Here is a 19249-nt window from a genome sequence, read left to right as displayed (position 1 = left end):
ACACAAAAGGCCCCAGACTCTGTCACGTGATATTTCTACAATTTCCAGCCTCTGAGATACCTTTCCTTTTAATCCAAACCTTGACCAACCTTTTACAGAGGAAAAAATATGTAAAAGTGGGTTGAGGTTTGGACTGGAATGACAAGTGTCTCTGAACCTGGAAAATTACACACACTGCACAGGGAAAAAAAAAACCCCAAAATGATGAGTCCTAATGAAACCATAAAATGGGTAATTTTTTTTAAATGCCTTTCAGAATGCTTTATGGTCAGTTCCGTGACAGGTCAATTAGAAGAAGTTCACAAAGAAACCAATTCAAACGTTAACAAGGAAACAGAGTTGGATGCTACATAAACACCACGCGATGAGGGTATATAAGAGGCCCGGGCTGCGAAGAGACCATCAGACGCCAAGAACTCCTCTTTGCAAGAAAACCCAAAACACATCTCCTGCCATCATGGCCTGCAGTCCCTGCTCCACCGGCTTCTGCGGCTTCCCGAGCTGCGGATGCTCCGGAGGCGGTGCCTTCCCAGAGGGCGGCTCCGGCCCCCTCAGCTGCCGCACCAGGTGGTGCCGTCCCAGCTGCAGCGTGGAGGGCACCTTCCTCCCACCCTGCTGCGTGCTCAGCTGCATCCCACCCTCCTGCTGCCAGCTCCACCACGCCCAGGCCTCCTGCTGCCGCCCTTCCTACTGCGGGCAATCCTGCTGCCGCCCATCTTGCTGCTGCTGCCCCGCCAACTGCGGCCCGCTGGCGTGCGGTCAGCCGTCTTGCTTCTAACCAAGACACTGCCAACCAAGAGGCTGATGATCCCCTACTGAGGATACAATTTCTTTAATTTGCCTGCCTAGAAGACTCATACCCAACCATTAGAAATTGTTGATACTGAATTTACTTCAAGCCTGCTTTGCAATCTGCCTCTTGACTGAGATCGTACATCTTATTCTGAAGGAATAAGGATCTTTCTTCTCCCAGAGAGTAAAAATGGAGCTTTCTTTCTCCCCTCTCCTGGCTTTATTACAAGTCATTCCCTGAGGCTCAACTTTGCCTTCAAATAAAAATTTGCTAAACTCCTCTGGAGATCAACAATCGATTGCCTCCTTATTTCCTCTGTTTTGGTTTTTTTTTCTCTTGACCTTTTTTGATATTTGGCGCTGAGCCTGTTTCATCACATCCTAAAAAATTTTCACCACCTGACAAAACAAATCTTGTCCATATTGACTCATTAAGTGCATTTATTGTTTATATTGCCAAAAATCCTACTTGAAGAAAATTCTATTTTCAATTTTAGGGCAATAGTGTCCTTAGCAAGCTAAGAAAAGAATAGTGAAGATAAAATAGATAAAAGAAGTGCCTGGTGCCTAGGTTGACAAATTAAACTAAATTAATCAGCAGCCAGTATCACTACATTGAGCAATCTCAATCAATAAATCAGTGGCGTTTATTGAGCACCAACTGAAATAGGAATAGTAACTGTAGCATTTGTTAATTTCTTACTGTGTGCCAAGCGCTGTATTAAGCACTGAGATAGATACAAGATAATTAGATTGGCACTATCCCTATCCAATGTAGGGTTACCAGTCTAGGTAAATATAATCCAAGTGAATCTAAATGAATACTGCTTACTCAGTGCTTGGGAGAGTACAACAGATACAATCCCTGTCCTCAAGAAGTTTATAATCTAGTAGCAGAGACAGACATTAAAATAAATAATTGGAGATTAAATGCTATCCTGAAGGATATTCAGTATCAGAAATCCATCTTCTCTTTTCCTACATAATTCTATGGATACTGGGCACCAGATTAAAAGAGCAAGTCTTGGATCTGGCCAGACAAAAGATGAAAAATCTAAATGAACAGAGCTTCTCCAGAGGTCGAGAGTTCAGATTGTTTTATTTCGCATACACAGTTTTAGAATTGTGTAGAATGCATCCAGAAACTTGCAATATTCCTGCCTGAGGGCTAGGGCAATGAATAAATCTTGAGGGAAAGGAATGTCCAACCTTAACCAAACAGCCTTTCCTTCATACTCTTCCAAATTCAATACACTAGATCTATCCATGTCACTGATGCTATTCCTGACGACCAAAAAATGACGAATGGACAAGCCTTGAAATCCAAAGAGATGCAGTCACCCCGTCATGTGATGTGTCTCATGGTGGAGGGGAATCTTTGATGAAATGCTCCTGTGGGGAGAGAACATTATTCATTCCAAAACCGGATACAATGAGTCTTCCTTGAACAAGTGAGCCAGGTCAGTGTCTTATGGTGCCTCAAACAATCTACAAGCAACTCATTCACTAGCCGAAAAGACAACCTGAGAGAAGATTTGAGTAGCAACAGGACAAATATCCTGGGAGTTGACAAAAGTGAAAAATTTAGGAAGATGAAGGTCACAGAATGGTAAGTTTTCTCCGGTTCTAACTTTGAAGCTGAAACAAGGAACACCTTGACACCCTGCCTCTGGCCAGGAAAGCACAGCACGTTTTTGAGTTGCTCAGCTTGCATTAATGGGAAAAACTTAGGAACCACTCTAAATTAATTGCACATTCTGTGGGTCTGTGAAGTTGTGTAGAGAATGATGCTCTTTATAGACAGGGAACTTGTCTGCTAATTCTGACGTATTGTACTCTTCCTAGTGCTTAGTACGATGATCTGCACATAGTAAGCACTCAATAAATATGATTGATTGATTGATTGATGATGTCTACGTAGTTGAACAAACTGCCTGACAAGCCTGAAGAAAACAGACTTTAAACACTAGCCCACAATTGGGAAGTCCTACACTTGACCAGAGGTTTCTGTCAATAGCACAGAATATAAAATAATCATCAATCTCTGCTACAGAGGCAGTATGCACGGGCCTGGGTCATAAGGACCTGTGTTCTAATTCCGGCTCTGCCCCGCGGCTGCTTTGCGATCCTGGGCAAGTCGCTTCATTTCTCTATGCTTCAGTTACTTCATCTGTAAAATGGAGACTAAGAGTGTGAGCCCCATATAGGTCACGGACTGTGTCCGAACCAATTACCTCTATCTACCCCAGCACTTAGAACAGTGATTGGCACATTCATTTATTCAATCGTATTTACTGAGCACTTACTCTGTGCAGACCACTGTACTAGGCTCTTGGAAAATACAATTAGGCAACAGATAGGAACAATCCCTACCCATAAACGGGCTCACGGTCTAGAAGGGGGAGATAGACAACAAAACAAAACATGTAGGCAGGTGTCGATGGCATCAAAATAGATAAATAGAATTATAGATATATGTACACACCATTAATAAAATAAATAGAATAATAAATAAGTACAAATATACACAAGTGTTGTGGGGTGAAGAAGGGGCTAGAGCATAGGGAGGGAGTAGGGGTAATGGGGAGGGGAGGAAGAGCAGAGGAAAAAGGGGGCTCAGTCTGGGAAGGCCTCCTGGAGGAGGTGAGCTCTTAGTAGGGCTTTGAGACATCAAATGGCAGGTCAGGATTCCCTATTTCATCATCAATAACCTTATCTTTGAAGACCAGGGAAGGTTATCGGACGTTGCTTTTATGAACGGTCTTGTTGGGGAAATCTTGCAACGTACTCCCAAGGCCTATTTTAAGGATCTTGTACCAATATAGTGACTGAATTGCAGATCAGTCCTGGATGATTAAAAGCTTTTAATTCTTTTTTAATCATCTGCCGCTTGGTTCTCAAATAGACGTAATCCCTGCCCACAAGGTCCTTATAGTTCACAACAAACCTCATAAAAAACCCCCTCACAATACAGTAAAATGCAACTTGAACACCCCTGCCTAGTATTTCACACAACCCTTACTTTCAGTCTCTGATCACATTCCATCCAGATAGATGTGCTCTGTGGGAAGAACCATCTCTAATTCTGTATAATAATAATAACTGTGGTATGTGTTAAGCATTTACTTCTTCCTAAGCACTGGGGCAGATACAAGGTAATCAGGTCCCGCAGGAGGCTCACAGTCTTGGAAGGAGGGAGAACAGATATTTAAACCCCATTCTGCAGATGGGGGAACCGAGACACAGAGAAGTTAAGTGACTTGCCCAAGGTCACAGTGCAGGTACGTGGCAGAGCCGGGATTAGAAACCGGGTCCTCTAACTCTCAGCCCCATGCTCTACCTACTAGGTCATGCTGTTTCTCCATCAGCAGTTGATTCAAAATGCATAGCAAAAACACATGCTATGCAGAGCTGAGTATATCTGAGTATATTTCTTTTTCAGGTTTGCATCAAGAACACCTCAGAGTTATTCACTTGATTCACTACTTAGACCAGAACAGCTGAGGAAGTATAATCCCCCAAGACACATACTCCATGGGGTGATTGTCTGTGTTATTAGACCCTGAGTAATGAGGACTGAGGTTCTGACTCTGCCGACTGCCCGAGGAAAGGAGGACCACGAAGCTCTTACTCAGATGACAAAAAACAATAGTAATAGTTCCTGCTTTGGAAACACTGAAAGGTGCCAGGTTTATAGGAAAATCAAACCAGGAGAATGAGCTGTCCTTTGTGGGAATCGGCCCAAGTAATGACACGGCCATACCCTATGAATTGACACCCACACCCTCTGAAGCAGGTATATAAGAGCCCAGTGAAAAAGGAAGCAGTCACACCTGAAAAGCTTCTCCACACAATTCAAAGGAAACCCCAATAAGCAAAGCAACATGGTCTACGGCTGCTGCTCAGGCTCCTCGTTGTTTTTGGCTGGCCGCTGCTGCAGCGTCCCCACGGGGCCGGCCACCACCATCTGCTCTTCGGACAAGTGCTGCCGCTGCGGGGTCTGCCTGCCCAGCACCTGCCCTCATGAAATCACCCTCCTCCAACCCACCTGCTGCGACCTCGGCCCCACTCCTTGCTGCGTGCCCGATACCTACGTGGCGTCCTGCTGGCTGCTAAACTCCTGCCACCCAACTCCCGGCCTCTATGGGATCCCCGTGACCACCTGCATTCAGCCTTGCCCCTGTGACTGCTAATGAGGCCAAAAATCTAGGGCTGGCTTAGCAGCGTTTTCTGCGCTCACAATACGCTGCTGAATTCTTCCTGTTCCGGCCCTTGAAGAAGCCCCTCTTCGCCAACTCTGCTATGTATCGCCAACTCTCGAAGGTCACCTCATCTCAGTTAACCAGCTACCGGGACCTCGTTGACCAAATGTACTCCTGGAATGGGAGAAACGGCTTCGATCCCCATGAAGGGGTTGTCGATAAGCAACGCGTCCACTAGTTCTCTGGACTGGAGGGAAGAATCGGCCAGCTGTCTGGGAAAAGTGAGGGCAAACTGTTTCCAAAGGGGATTTAATCAAAAATACTGAGCACTTACTGTGTGCGAGCACTCTACTGAGTGCTTGGGAAAGGAAAATACAATAAAGTTTAACATCACCAGAGGAATGAGGTGGAATTTGACTTAAGAGAGTGTTTCAGGGCAACCGGTGTTTATCCCCAGGTTTCAAAATATGATTTGAGGCATTTTGGACCAGTATTACTTGCTTCCCCAAAATAAAATATTTTGTAACACCATCTTCTGGTCTTCTGGGGAAAATGAAGGAATTTTATGCAATAAGAACGCTAAGATTCTACAAAATCTGAATTCCCTTCACCCCAGTACATTTAGACAGGGTCCCAGCCAGCTCTGGGACTGACAAATGATCTCTCAGGTCAACAGTCAGAAAAGTTATTTTACAGGAGAACTATAAATTTCTGATTCCAGGGACTGTGACTTTTTGCTTCTTTCGTTCTCTGGGGTTTCTTGGTGTCATGAGATTTGAAAAGGGTACCTCAGCATTTTTTCTAATAAACCTGGCATGCAAATACCCCTTCTATGTGTTCGTCAATTCTTTCACTATTTTCATATCCTGAAAATTCCATTCTTACAATAAGGATTTCAAGTCACCCTTCTGACAGCCCAATTATAGCCTATAAAGGGGAATCTCCGTAGAATGAGAACCAAAGCTTCAGGGATGGAGTCTCCTGTCAGGAACGACTGAGGAATCTCAGTCCTGAGACTTCAAGATTGAGAAGAAATCTGCTCAGGGGAATTGATTTTCGTGTCAGTGACTTATGCAGTGACACTCACTCTCTTTTGCCTCTGCCAGCCATGTTTCCTGCTGGGACATGGGGGCAAGCACCATGCTAAAGCATCCTGAAGATGCCTGCGCTGACTGATGAAGGAACTCAAAATATAGCTTTTAAAAATCAATCCAGGATAGAAGGGAGGCTTGCATCTGCAGAGCCAGGCATCCCACTCTCTACCTGGTGGTGACGTTTGCCAATTAATCATTTCATCAAGGGTATTTTTTGAATGCTTACTGTGTGCAGAGTGTTGTACTAAGCGCTTGGGAGAATACAACACAGCAGTGTTACAGAGCTTACAGGCACCAGAAGTCTAAACATTCCAGATTTTCTTCTAGTTCTCAGAAATAACTTTCCTTTGCGGCCAGCATATCACAGCCTCACTCTAGGCTTCAAGGCTCTACATCATCTTGCCCCCTCCTACCTCTCCTCCCTTCTCTCTTTCTACCGCCCACCCCGCACGCTCCGCTCCTCTGTCACCCACGTCCTCGCTGCCCCTCGGTCTCGCCTATCCCGCCGTCGACCCCTGGGCCACGTCCTCCCGCGGTCCCGGAACGCCCTCCCTCCTCACCTCTGCCAAACTGATTCTCTTCCCCTCTTCAAAACCCTACTTAAAACTCACCTCCTCCAAGAGGCCTTCCCAGACTGAGCTCCCCTTCTCCCTCTACTCCCTTTACGGCCCCCCCTTTACCTCTCCGCAGCTTAACTCTCTTTTCCCCCTTTTTCCCTCTGCTCCTCCCCCTCTCCCTTCCCATCCCCTCAGCACTGTACTCGTCTGCTCAACTGTATATATTTTCATTACCCTATTTATTTTGTTAATAAAATGTACATTGCCTTGATTCTATTTAGTTGCCACTGTTTTTACGAGATGTTCTTCCCCTTGACTCTATTTAGTGCCATTGTTGTTGTCTGTCCGTCTCCCCCAATTAGACCGTAAGTCAAACGGCAGGGACTGTCTCTATCTGTTGCCGACTTGTTCATCCCAAGCGCTTAGTACAGTGCTCTGCACATAGTAAGCGCTCAATAAATACTATTGAATGAATGAATGAATGAACAAAACCCATGAAACAGGTCATAAGAAGCAATTCAGCTTAGTAGAAAGAGTATGGGTCTAGGTAACAGAGAACTTGGGTTCTAATCCCAACTTTACCATCTGCCTGTGGTGTGACTTTGGGCAAGTGTCTTCACTTGCTGTGCCTCCATTCCTTTATCTGTAAATGGGGATTCATACCTGTTCTCCCTCCCACTTAGTCTGTGAGTCCCAGATAGGACAGGGTCTGTGTCCTAGCTGTTTAACGTCTATCTACCCAGTGCTTAGGACAATGCTTGACTCATAATTGCGCTTAAGAAATATAATAATGATAGTGTAATATTTTTGTGGTCTCTGGACATCAAAACTACCTCAAATCCTCTTGCTCAGTATTCATGACATTATAAACAGCTGAATTCATCCTGATAACTACAAAACCAGCAGCCCTGAGTTTGCTGAACATGTCATGCAGCTGAATGCTATGTAAACCACGAAGCATTTCCCAGTCAGACTCAGCATGACACACATGAACTAGAGAAAGGTTGTTGACATGCAATTTTCTTCAGATACATGTCTGCCTGCCAGCTACTGGGGGTGGAAGTGATGTCTTTAATGTGCACCGAAAACCTTGAAGGAAAGATGCCATTTAAAATAAGTAAAAAAAATTCCAGTCCACTTTCCCTCATTGAGTATTTCCTCAACCAAAGTTCTACTGGAACATTTCTGACCTCTTTCCATCGTTAAACTTGAATACAAGCACCTGGCCAGGATTATGAAATAACTCAAATAACTCAAGGGATTGCAGCATTTTTATTGGGATGACAGGGAACAGCCATGCACACTTGGCTTGGAACGTAATGTTTTCAAAAAGGAAGGATACAGGAATTGCCCTTGTGGGCGGTAGCTTTTCACACTGACTCTTCCACTGATGCACAATCTTATATGCTCACGCAAGTGCACTAACTGGTGAATAACTCGGTTTTTCCTTGTCCCCATCACGCTGAGGCAGGAAATGATTAAAGTACACAAAATCACCTAGGGAGTGGATAGGAGGAGCATAGAATCCTTATGTTCTGACCCCTAGTTAGACAGTCAGGCCCACGTGGGACAGGGAACGCGTCCAAACTGGTGATCTGCTATCTAACTTAGTACAGTGCCTGCCACTTAGTAAGCACCTTGCAAATACCACAGTTGCTATTATTCTTAACATTATCATTATTCACCAAATCCCACGCCACCAGAAAGAGAGGACGCCCACTGGATCTCCAAGGGGGTAGGTTCAAAACAAACTAAAGGAAAGACTTCTTTATACAAGTTATGAGAATATGGGAAATAAAGTGGGTCAAAAATATTACAGATTCAAGACAGATGGGACAATTTATGGATAAGGTATTATTTGAGGAAAGTTTGGGAACATAAAGAGGAGAGTTAGAGGTGCTGGATGGTTCATTCCTTACTATTAGGATTCCTGGTCAGGATTCCCTTTGCCAGTTTAAAACACTGGAACTAAGGGATCACCTAGGTTTAAGCTAGTAATGGTGGTGTAAGCTTGCTGTAGACAGGACTCACGGCTACCAATTATGTTGTATTGTACTCTCCCAAGTGCTTAGTAGAGTGCTCTGCACACAGTAAGCACTCAGTAAATACTACTGGTTGATTGATTCTTAAGGGCACGATATTAATTCCGATTACAAATACTCCTGATGCTATTGGGAAATGAATCTCAATAAATCACTCGGTGGTCTTTATTGAGCACTTACTATGTGCAATGTATTGTACTAAGCATTTAGGAGAATAATAATAATAAGGGTGCTATTTGTTAAGCATTTCCCAAGTGCCAAGCACTGTAATAATAAAATAATAACAATGGTATTTGTTAAGCGCTTTCTTTGTGCCAAGCACTGTTCTAAGTGCTGGGGTAGATACATGCTAATCAGGTTGTCCCATGTGGTGCTCACATTTTACAGAGGAGGCAACTGAGGCCCAGAGAAGTTAAATGACTTGCCCAAAGTCATACAGCTGACAAGTGGAGTCGATTTAGAACCCATGACCTCTGATTCCCAAACCCGTGCTCTTTCCACTGAGCCATGCTGCTCCTCAGCACAGGGGTAGATATAAGATAATCAGGTCCCACGTGAGGTTCACAGTCTAAGAAGGAGGGAGAACAGATACTAAAACCCCATTTTGCAGATGAGGGAACTGAGGCACAGAGAAGTTCAGTGACTTGCCCAAGGTCACACAGCAGATACGTTAGTAGCGAAGTCTGGATTAGAATGCAGGTCCTCTGACGCCCAGGCCTGGGCTGTTTCTCATAGGCCACGCTGCTTCCCTGTACAACACAAAAGAGTTTAGTAGGCATGGCCCCGGCTCTCAGGGACAGACCGAATATGCAGGTTGAATGAAAGAGATCAGCAAATTCAAGTCAAGATGGATGTCAATTCAGTTGCCCAAACAGATTGCCTAACAAAACGGAATGAATAGGAATATATGTGAAATAATGATTCTCTTTAGTGCAATTCCATTGGCAATTGATTTTGCAACTCCAGAATCTGAGATGCTGCCACATAGGCAGTTTGCAATGAGTTTGGTGCTTAGAATAAGATAGATTAGAAACAATGTGTGCTTACATAAATTTACGGGTGAATATAATATATATGTTATATATCCTCACTCTTAGAGCCACAGATCAATAAAAACTAAAGTCTTATATCCCTTGTTAGATGAGCTGTAATAGTTCTTTTTGGACATCAAAAGTAGCTGTCCTTAACTATTTCTATGATCTCTTCACTTATCGAATTACTTTCATTTGATGTTAGCTCATTCGGACGCTACTTTTTGATGAATATCAATAATGCATTCTCCTCCCTTATTAAATGTATTGTTTTTTACTGCACATTTATGTTCATTTCATAGTATACATTCCTCTCCTTACCAGGTTTGCATTTAATGAACTTATTTTTGTTACCCGTTTCTAGCGACTCTTTAGCTTATCAGAGGACCCCCCCCCCCCCGCCAAAACGTTCCCTGGGCACAGCGAGCCCGGTCAATCCCAAAGGACTCAGTAGTAGTAGCAAAATATTGGTATTTGTTAAGCACCTACTATTGACCAATCACCGTAATCAATTATTTGGTACTTATAGTGTGCAGAGCACTGTACTAAGTGTGTGGGAGAGTACAATTTAACAGAATCGGTAGACATATTCCTTGCCCACAAAAGTACCTGCTATAGAGGAGGAGATATTCAGAGAAGCAGCGTGGCTCAGTGGAAAGAGCACGGGCTTGGGAGTCAGAGGTCATGGGTTCAAATCCCAGCTCAGCCGCTTGTCAGCTGGGTGATTTTGAGCAAGTCACTTCACTTCTCTGTGCTTCAGTTCCCTCATCTGTAAAATGGGGATGAAGACTGTGAGCCCCACATGGGACAACCTGATCACCTTGTATCCTCTCCAGCGCTTAGAACAGTGCTTGGCACATAGTAAGCGCTTAACAAATACCAACATTATTATAGATAAGCATCTTGTATCTATAAGCATATAGATACAAGATAATCAAGTTAGGAACAGTCCCTGTCCCACGTGGAGGAACCGGTCGAAAGAGCGTGGAGGCCGAATGCACAGAGAAGTTAGGAAAAGCAATGTGGCCTAATGGAATGAGCACAGGCCTGGAAGTCAGAAACCCTGGGTTCTAATACCAACTCCTCTACTTGTCTGCTGGGTAAACTTGGACAAGTCACTTAACTTCTTTGTGCCTCTCTTATCTCAACTGTAAAATAGGGATCAAGACTGTGAGCCCCCTGCGGGACATGGACTCTGTCCCTCCTGATTAGCTTGTACCTACCCCAGTCCTTAGAACAGTCCTGGGCAAATAGTAAGCACTTAATAAATACCATTAAAAAATTAGTGGTGTTCTCAGGACTCTAAGAGCCGAGGCATGGACACTGTGCTGCTTGATCTGGGTGATAATAATAATAATAATTGTCTCTGTGCTTGTTGTGGGCAGGGATTATGTCTGTTTATTGTTATTTTGTACTCTCCCAAGAGCTCAGTATGGTGCTCTGCACACAATAAGTGCTCAATAAAGAGGAGCTGACTACACTAAGTGCTACTTAATGGGGCATTGACTATGTCCTCCTGGATTAGCTTATATCTACCCTAGTGCTTAGTACAGTGCCTGGAACATAGCAAGCGCTTAACAAGTACCACTTAAAAAGGCTCTGAAGGAGGGAAGAGATGTAGTTGGGCCAGATCACAAGATAGGACATCCCTGGGAGAAGTTCTAGGCTCTGAAATGAGTCTGTAAACCATGATATTGCTTTACATTTTTCTTCACCTGAAGCCCTGTTTGGAAGGGAAAGACCCCTTTTTCCTACACCTCATACTAATACTCAACCCCCTTTCCCATATGGGAGTCAGGGTGCTTTTAGACCATTGGTTAGGTAGTTTAACCAGAGGATAGGTCAGGACATGCATACACATGTTTAAGAATCCTCAAAGCAGAATGCAAACATGGCAAAATGCATGTGGTTTCTAGATGGTTGTTCTGTCTTCTCCTCCTTCTTAATTAATAATAATGTTGGTATTTGTTAAGTGCTTACTATGTGCAGAGCACTGTTTTAAGCGCTGGGGTAGGTACAGGGTAATCAGGTTGTCCCACATGAGGCTCACAGTCTTGATCCCCATTTTACAGATGAGGGAACTGAGGCACAGAGAAGTTAAGTGACTTGCCCACAGTCACACAGCTGACAAGTGACAGAGCTGGGATACGAAATACTTTTTTGCAATTTCATCTCACTGACTATGCTCCCCTCATTTTCTTCCACATCAGTCATTCATTCTATCGCATTTATTAAGTGCTTACTGTGTGCAGAGTACTGTCCTGAGCACTTGGGAAAACACAACAAAAAAGAGTAACATTCCCTTCCCACAACAAGCTCACAGTCTAGAGGGAGAGAAACAGATACTAATACAAATAAACGGACTTCGATACAAATAAATAAAATTACAGATACATACATAAGTGCTGTGGGGCTGGGGTGAGGTAGGGGGGAAGAGCAAAGGGAGAAAGCCAGGGAGATGCAGAAGGGAGTGGGAGCCGAGGAAAAGTGGGGCTTAGTCTGGGAAGGCTTCTTGGAGGAGATGTGCCTTCAGTAAGGCTCTGAATGGTGGGGGGAGAGTAATTGTACGGTGGATTTGAGGAGGGAGGATGTTCCAGGCCAGAGGTAGGACATGGGCTAGGGGTTGGTGGCAAAAGAGGCAAGTTCGAGGCATAGTGAGAAAAGTTAGCACCAGAGGAGCCAAGTATGAGGGCTGGGTTGTAGAAGGAGAGCAGCGAGGTGAGGTAGGAGGGGGCAAGGTGATGGAGTGCTTTAAGGTCAGTGATGAGGAGTTTTTATTCGATTCGGAGGTGAATAGGCAACTGCTGGAGATTTTTGAGGAGGGGGGTGACGTGTCCTGAACGTTTCTGTAGAAAGATGATCCAGGCAGCAGAGTGAAGTATGGACTGAAGTGGGGAGAGGCAGGAGGTTGGGAGCTCAGCGAGGAGGCTGATGCAGTAATCTAGGAGGGATAGGCTGAGTGACTTTATTAATGTGGTAGCAATTTGGATGGAGAGGAAAGGGTGGATTTTAGTGATGTTGTGAAGGTGGGACCGACAGGATTTTGCAACAGACTGAATATGTGGTTTGAATAAGAGAGAAGAGTCAAGGATAACGCCAAGGTTAGGGGCTTGTGAGATGGGAAGGATGGTGCTGCCGTCTACAGTGACGGGAAAGTCCGGGAGAGGACAGGGTTTGGATGGGAAGATAAGGAGCTCTGTTTTGGACATGTAAAGTTTGAGATAATAATAATAATAATAATGATGTTGGCATTTGTTAAGCGCTTACTATGTGCAGAGCACTGTTCTGAGCGCTGGGGGAGATACAGGGTCTTCAGGTTGTCCCACGTGAGGCTCACAGATAATCCCCATTTTACAGATGAGGTAACTGAGGCACAGAGAAGTGAAGCGACTTGCCCACAGTCACACAGCTGACAAGTGGCAGAGCCGGGAGTCGAGCCCATGACCTCTGACTCCCAAGTCCAGGCTCTTTCCACTGAGCCACGCTGCTTCCCCAGTGATGACAGGAGAACTTCCAAGTAGAGATGTCTTGAAGACAGGAGGAGATGTGAGCCTAGAGAAAGGGAGAGAGATCAGAGGAGGAGATGTAGATTTGTATATCATCTGCATAGAGATGGTAGTTGAAGACATGGGTGCGAATGAGTTCTCCAAGGGAATGAGGGTAAATGGAGAATAGAAGGGGACTGAGAACTGTACCTTGAGGGACCCCTACAAGTAGGGGGTGGGAGGCAGAGGAGGAGCCCACAAAAAAGAGAATGAATGGCCAGAGAGAGAACCAAGAGAGAAGAGTCAACAGGGTCTGGTGACCAGAAAAGCACATTGGCGTAGTGGATAGAGCACGGGCCTGGGAGTCGGAAGGTTATGGTTTCTAATCCTGGCTCTGCCCCTTGTCTGCTCTGTGAGCTTGGGCAAGTCACTTCACTTTTTTTTGCCTCAGTTACCTCATCTGTAAAATGGGATCTGAGACTGAGATCCCCATCTGGGACAGGGACAGGGTCTAACCCGATTTGCTTGTATCCACCCCAGAGCTTAGCATGCAGTCAGCACTTAACAAATACCAGAGTTATCATTATTAACTGTAGAAAAGCTTCCTCAACCCTAAGTGGCCCTCACTAGCCCAGTGAAAATGGTCCAGCAACTTCTCATCGTGTCTAACAAAAAAAACAAAGTCCTGAAGACTGGATGGTGTCTGATTTGCTTCCAACTTGGTGGTCGCACCAAGTCACCAGAACACATCACATCACAATGAAACCATAGTCCTAAAATAAATGGCCTTCTTCATTTTCTCTAAAAAATAAAAATTCTTAAATACTGGTTCTTCTTCTGAGGTCACGACCAGAATGTCAGCAAACACTTTTAACATCATCATCATCAGGTTCTCTAACAATGGTATTTTTTGAGCACTTACTACATACAGAGCACTGTATTGTGCACTTGGGAAAGTAGAGTGCCACAGAGTAGGGAGACAGATTCCCTGCACACAAAGAGTTTATAGTCTAGAGGGGGAGATAGACATTAATATAAATAAATGATTTATAGAATATCAGTCAGGAGGATTGTTCTTCTCTCCCTTCCAGCCCCTGTGAACAATAGCAGAGAGAAGAGACACTGTGGATCAAGCTGGCTAAGGCTGATAGCCAGTTAACATACCAACTCCCTTATTAATTCTAGTGAATGATTAGAAGATAATGACTTTGTCTCTTTGAAGCCTGGCATGAAGCCCTCGTGGCCATGACAAACAGCTATTGTGGTGAGTCCCCAGTTGGGAACTAAACAAACTGAATCCCCTTTATGAGGTGAGGAACACCTCTGAAGAAATAAACACAGATCTAATTACGTTTTTTTTATGGAAATTGGCGTCAACTGTAGCAGAGAAAAAAATCTTGTGGAATGAGTCAACGCTCATTCGGGTGGGTATATAAGAGTCTCCCGGAGGTAGAACACATTAAGTCTTGGAAATCTCCTCTTTGCCACTAAACCGAAAGCTCAGCTGCTGAGACCATGTCTTGCTGTGGAATTCGTCAAGACTGCTGCAGCGTCCCCACGGGGCCGGCCACCACCATCTGCTCTTCGGACAAGTGCTGCCGCTGCGGGGTCTGCCTGCCCAGCACCTGCCCTCATGAAATCACCCTCCTCCAACCCACCTGCTGCGACCTCGGCCCCACTCCTTGCTGCATGCCCGATACCTACGTGGCGTCTTGCTCTCTGCTAGGCTCCTGCCACCCAACTCCCGGCCTCTATGGGATCCCTGTGACCACCTGCATTCAGCCTTGCCCCTGTGACTGCTAACAAGCTGAAATGTCGAGGCCCGGCCTAATCAACAACTGCCCTTTCCAGAAGTCCAGTGGTGGGACAGTTCTGAATGTTTCCTGGCTCCCGGTGTTACCCGCAACTTCCCAGTTGGCTAAGTCTCTGTTCTTTTGAAGTTATTCAACATCATTATTCTTCGGGGTATTTTTCTACACTCCTGTGGGTTTGGACAATGTTCCTGTCTCTTCTATTTCATTGCCTTTTGAGGTGATGCGGAGCTCCCTTGCTCAGAAGCAAATAAACTTTTCTTTGACTTAGCAAATTTGGTTTTTGTAGCTCATTTTCCATCTCGATGTTTCCTCTCCATGCAATAAAGGGAGTTATTTTACTTAAGCTACTCCAGGTGAGACTTCAGAGCTCATCCTCGTTTTCCAAAAAGTTCAACACACTGATGGAGCGAAGAGGCTCTGGATCTGCTTGACTAACTCACCCTCTGAGTCCTCAACTGTATTTCCAAATCGTCCATTTCAAAATGTAGCCTAGCCTGGGGAACGCAAGCTATGAGAGATCTGAAAGAAGACTTTTGGACTTAGACTTCCCTATCTTAATAGACAACAGAAACTTTGGTTTTAAAATAGATAAGCTGATCTTGGTTTACCTTAAGGGTGAGGTTTTTCGGAAGTGCCTGGTTAAGGTGATGTGCAGGATTGTGTTGTGAGTGGTCCTGAAATAACATACAAAATAATAATTGTGGTATTCGTTCAGTGTCTAAGTCCCAAGTATTGTACTTACCGCTGAGGTAGACACTAGATAATCAGGTTGGACACAGTCCTTGTTGCACATGGGGCTCACAGACTAAGGGGAGGGTGACCAGGTGTTGAACGCCCATTTTAGAGATGAGAAAACTCAGGGCCAGGTTCACGTGTCCACAGTCACACAGCAGGCAAGTGACCTATACATTTGTGTCTAGAAACATTGGGGAATAACAGAAAGAGCATGGACCTGGAAGTCAGAGGACCTGTGCTCTAAACCCCGGGTCTACCTACTGTGTAACTTTGGGCAAGTCACTTAATTTCTCTGTGCCTCAGTTCCCTCATCTTCAAACTAGGGATTCAATACCTGTTCTTCCTTGTACTTAGACTGAAGCCCATTTGGGACTGAATTTTCTTTTATCTACCCAGGGTTTAGTACAATTCTTAGTACTAGAATTTAGTACAATTCTTAGTTTAGTATAATTCTTAGCACATATTAAGCCCTTAACAAATACCATGATTATTATAATAATGTTGGTATTTGTTAAGCGCTTACTACGTGCAGAGCACTGTTCTAAGCGCTGGGGTAGATACAGGGTAATCAGGTTGTCCTCCGTGAGGCTCACGGTTAATTCCCATTTTACAGATGAGGTAACTGAGGCACGGAGAAGTTAAGTGACTTGCCCACAGTCACACAGCTGACAAGTGGCAGATCCGGAATTCGAACCCATGAACTCTGACTCCCAAGCCCAGGCTCTTTCCACTGAGCCATGCTGCTTCTCAATATAAATCAATAAAAATCTTAGATTTACATGTAAATCTAATATCCTATCCATGAGGCAAGTTAATATTCACCAGGTATGGCACCCTAAATATACTCTGTGAAAAAATTGTTTGATCTTGGGGACTGATACGGTCATCACATTAGAGTCTTAAAAACCTTATCGATAACTGAAAGTTCATTTTAGGTCAAATCTAAGCATCTTGGGAAATCCCAGCTATAGCCAATCACATAGCTGAATCAAGTCTGCACTCATCGGGATGGCTCTCCCTTGACATGAACTCACTGACGGAGCTGAAGGCCAGCTTTAGGAAACCAATTCTAGCCCATCTCATGATACTCTCATACACCTCCCCAGGCTCCATCTTGCTACCATGGGAGTCATGTCCCATCCACACAGGAGTTGAAGGCAGCCAGAAGTGCTGGACCAGGCAGCTCTAAAATAGAGAGCTTCGAGGACTATAGGTGAGGGGGTGTGGAATTAATGGCTGAAATTGCTCCCACCCTTCCACCCATTCCTTCAAGTAGCAGAGGGATGGCAGAAGTCTACCTGTCCAATGCCTGGAGACATGAGAAGCCAAGACCTAGTACTGTCGTCTCTTACCAGTAAGAAGGTATCCTTTTTCTTGTCTTACGCTGTCGAGTCGTTTCCAACCTATAACGACACTATGGACACATCTGCATCTGCATCTGCAATCATTCTGCAATGTATCCGCAGATTTTCTTGGTAAAAATACAGCAGTGGTTTATCATTGCCTCCTTCCACGCAGTAAACTTGAATCTCCACCCTCGACTCCCTCCCGTGTCACTGCTGCCCAGCATGGGTGAGTTTTGACTTGTTGTAGATTGCCTTTCTCTCGCTAGCCACCGGCCAAGCTAGGAATGGAATGGGTATGACTCTGCTTGACTCTCCCACCCGTCGCCAAGACCGGTAGAGTACTGAAAACTCTCCAGCTGCAACCCTGAGAGGGGCTATCATTTTTACCGGTGTCATTTTCAATTGTTTATTTTAAAATCTCTTCTCCATTTATCCCCTCCCTCTCTCTTCCCCTCCGTGTTTGTTCGTAAAACATAGAGCCAGCATGGCCTAGTGGATGGAACATGGGCCTGGGAGTCAGAAGGACCTGGATTCCAATCCTGACTCCACCACATGTAAGCTGTGTGACCCTGGGTAAGTCACTTAACTTCTCTGTGCCTCAGTTACTTCAACCAGAAAATGGGGATTAAAACTGTGAATCCAATGTGGGGATAGGAACTGTGTCCAAGCAGATTAACTTGTATCTATCCCAGTGCTCAGTACGTGCCTGACTTGCTCCCTTTATTCATCCCCCTCTCCCAGCCCCAAAGCCCTTATTTTCATACCTGTAATTTTTATATTTATATTAATGTAAATTTCCCCCCTCTGGACTGTAAGCTCTTTGTGGGCAGGGAATGTGTCTGTTATTTTGGTATATTATACCAAATATGGTATTAATGAATACCATAGAAAGCCAAAAAAAATCCAGTTTAAGAGCAAGGAAGGCTAGCCTGGAGGTAATACTATTCAGTGTTATTTATTAAGCACATACTGTGTGCAGAGCACTGAACTAGGCCCTTGGAAAAGTGCAATACAATTGAGTTGATTTCAAAACCAAGGTTTCAGAAACAACATTAAAGAAGGGAAAGCTATACCTGAAGTACCCCATTGCACACCTTTCAAAGTTCACGCTATAAAGGTTATATTATATTTTGCCATGGAGAATTCAGGAATGGAGAAGTCAGTAGTTTGTGTAATGCAAATCTGGCCTAAAATGAACATCTAGTGACATTTTATAAAAGTAAAACAAGTTTTCAAAGACCAAACTGAGGATAAACCAAGCCTAAAGTTCTTTTGTTCTGTGACACTGTTTATGTCATATGAAGAGAATGTCAGTGTGAATGAAACAGAATGAATCCGAATAGATTCAGATTTTTGCCTTACAGCCAATGCAGTCCTGGCTTTGTTTGAAATGCACCTGCCCCTGGAATAGTAATGATGGTATTTGTTAAGCGCTTACTATGTGTCAAGCACTGTTCTAAGCACTGGGATAGATACAAGGTAATGAGGTTGTCCCACATGGGGCTCACGGTCTTAATCCGCATTTTACAGATGAGGGAATTGAGGCACAGGGAAGTGAAGTGACTTGTCCAGAGTCACACAGCTGACAAGCGGCGTAGCTGGGATTAGAACCCACGACCGCTGACTCCCAAGCCCGTGTTCTTTCCACTAAGCCAGGCTAAATAGCTTAGTTAAACTCACAGAGGAAAGATAGCTGGGCCATAGTATAGGATTCTTCTATGCACCTCTTAATTGCCCAGAGAACATGTGTGATTGGCAGTTGATAGTGGTGAAACTGGCAGCCCTGATGTCTCCTTCATCTTCACTGTAGGCCTGACTGGTGTGGTGGGCTTTCTTAAGGCCTAAGGCCAAGAAGGACTGTGGGGAAGTAGACCTGAGTTGCTCTCAGTCAGTAAGGTCTACATCCTGACATCAGTGTTTCAGGTTTGGGAGAATGGTTTGGAAAAGGCCCCTTTTCCAGAAAACCCGCTTGGAATATAATAGTACTAGTAATAATAGCAATAAAAAGGGTAAAGCATTTATTAAGCACTTAACTATGTGCAGAGCGCTGTACTAACCACTGGGAAAAATATACAAGTGGGAATTAGACACATTTTTTAGCCTTCGAGTGGTTCAAAACCTAAAAGAAGCAGCATGGCTTAATGAATAGAG

General features: G+C 44.4%; 2 protein-coding genes and 1 long non-coding RNA gene across 3 annotated transcripts; 2 read left to right on the top strand and 1 right to left on the bottom strand.

Annotated features, from left to right (window-relative positions):
- Nucleotides 1-364: 364 nt before the first annotated feature.
- LOC103169165 (keratin-associated protein 1-3-like) lies at nucleotides 365-778 on the top strand. The gene has a single exon (XM_029075268.1). It carries the CDS (start codon nucleotides 365-367, stop codon nucleotides 776-778), a length of 414 nt encoding a protein of 137 aa, XP_028931101.1.
- Nucleotides 779-1903: 1125 nt separating this feature from the next.
- Nucleotides 1904-17192, bottom strand: LOC120638691. The gene is made up of 3 exons (XR_005660555.1): nucleotides 17105-17192; nucleotides 15626-15691; nucleotides 1904-2184 (listed from the first exon to the last, which is right to left on the bottom strand). It is a non-coding gene; the product is annotated as an uncharacterized LOC120638691 (long non-coding RNA).
- Nucleotides 4641-5134, top strand: LOC100091834 (keratin-associated protein 3-1-like). The gene has a single exon (XM_007664245.4). The coding sequence runs from the start codon at nucleotides 4677-4679 to the stop codon at nucleotides 4983-4985; it is 309 nt and encodes a 102-aa protein (XP_007662435.1). The 5' UTR covers nucleotides 4641-4676; the 3' UTR covers nucleotides 4986-5134.
- Nucleotides 17193-19249: the final 2057 nt, after the last annotated feature.

This window comes from Ornithorhynchus anatinus, chromosome 11, assembly GCF_004115215.2.
Source record: "Ornithorhynchus anatinus isolate Pmale09 chromosome 11, mOrnAna1.pri.v4, whole genome shotgun sequence".
NCBI classification, from domain to species: Eukaryota; Metazoa; Chordata; class Mammalia; order Monotremata; family Ornithorhynchidae; genus Ornithorhynchus; species Ornithorhynchus anatinus.
Note: the sequence above shows the minus strand (reverse complement) of the source record. Positions and strands in the feature narration are given on the sequence as shown.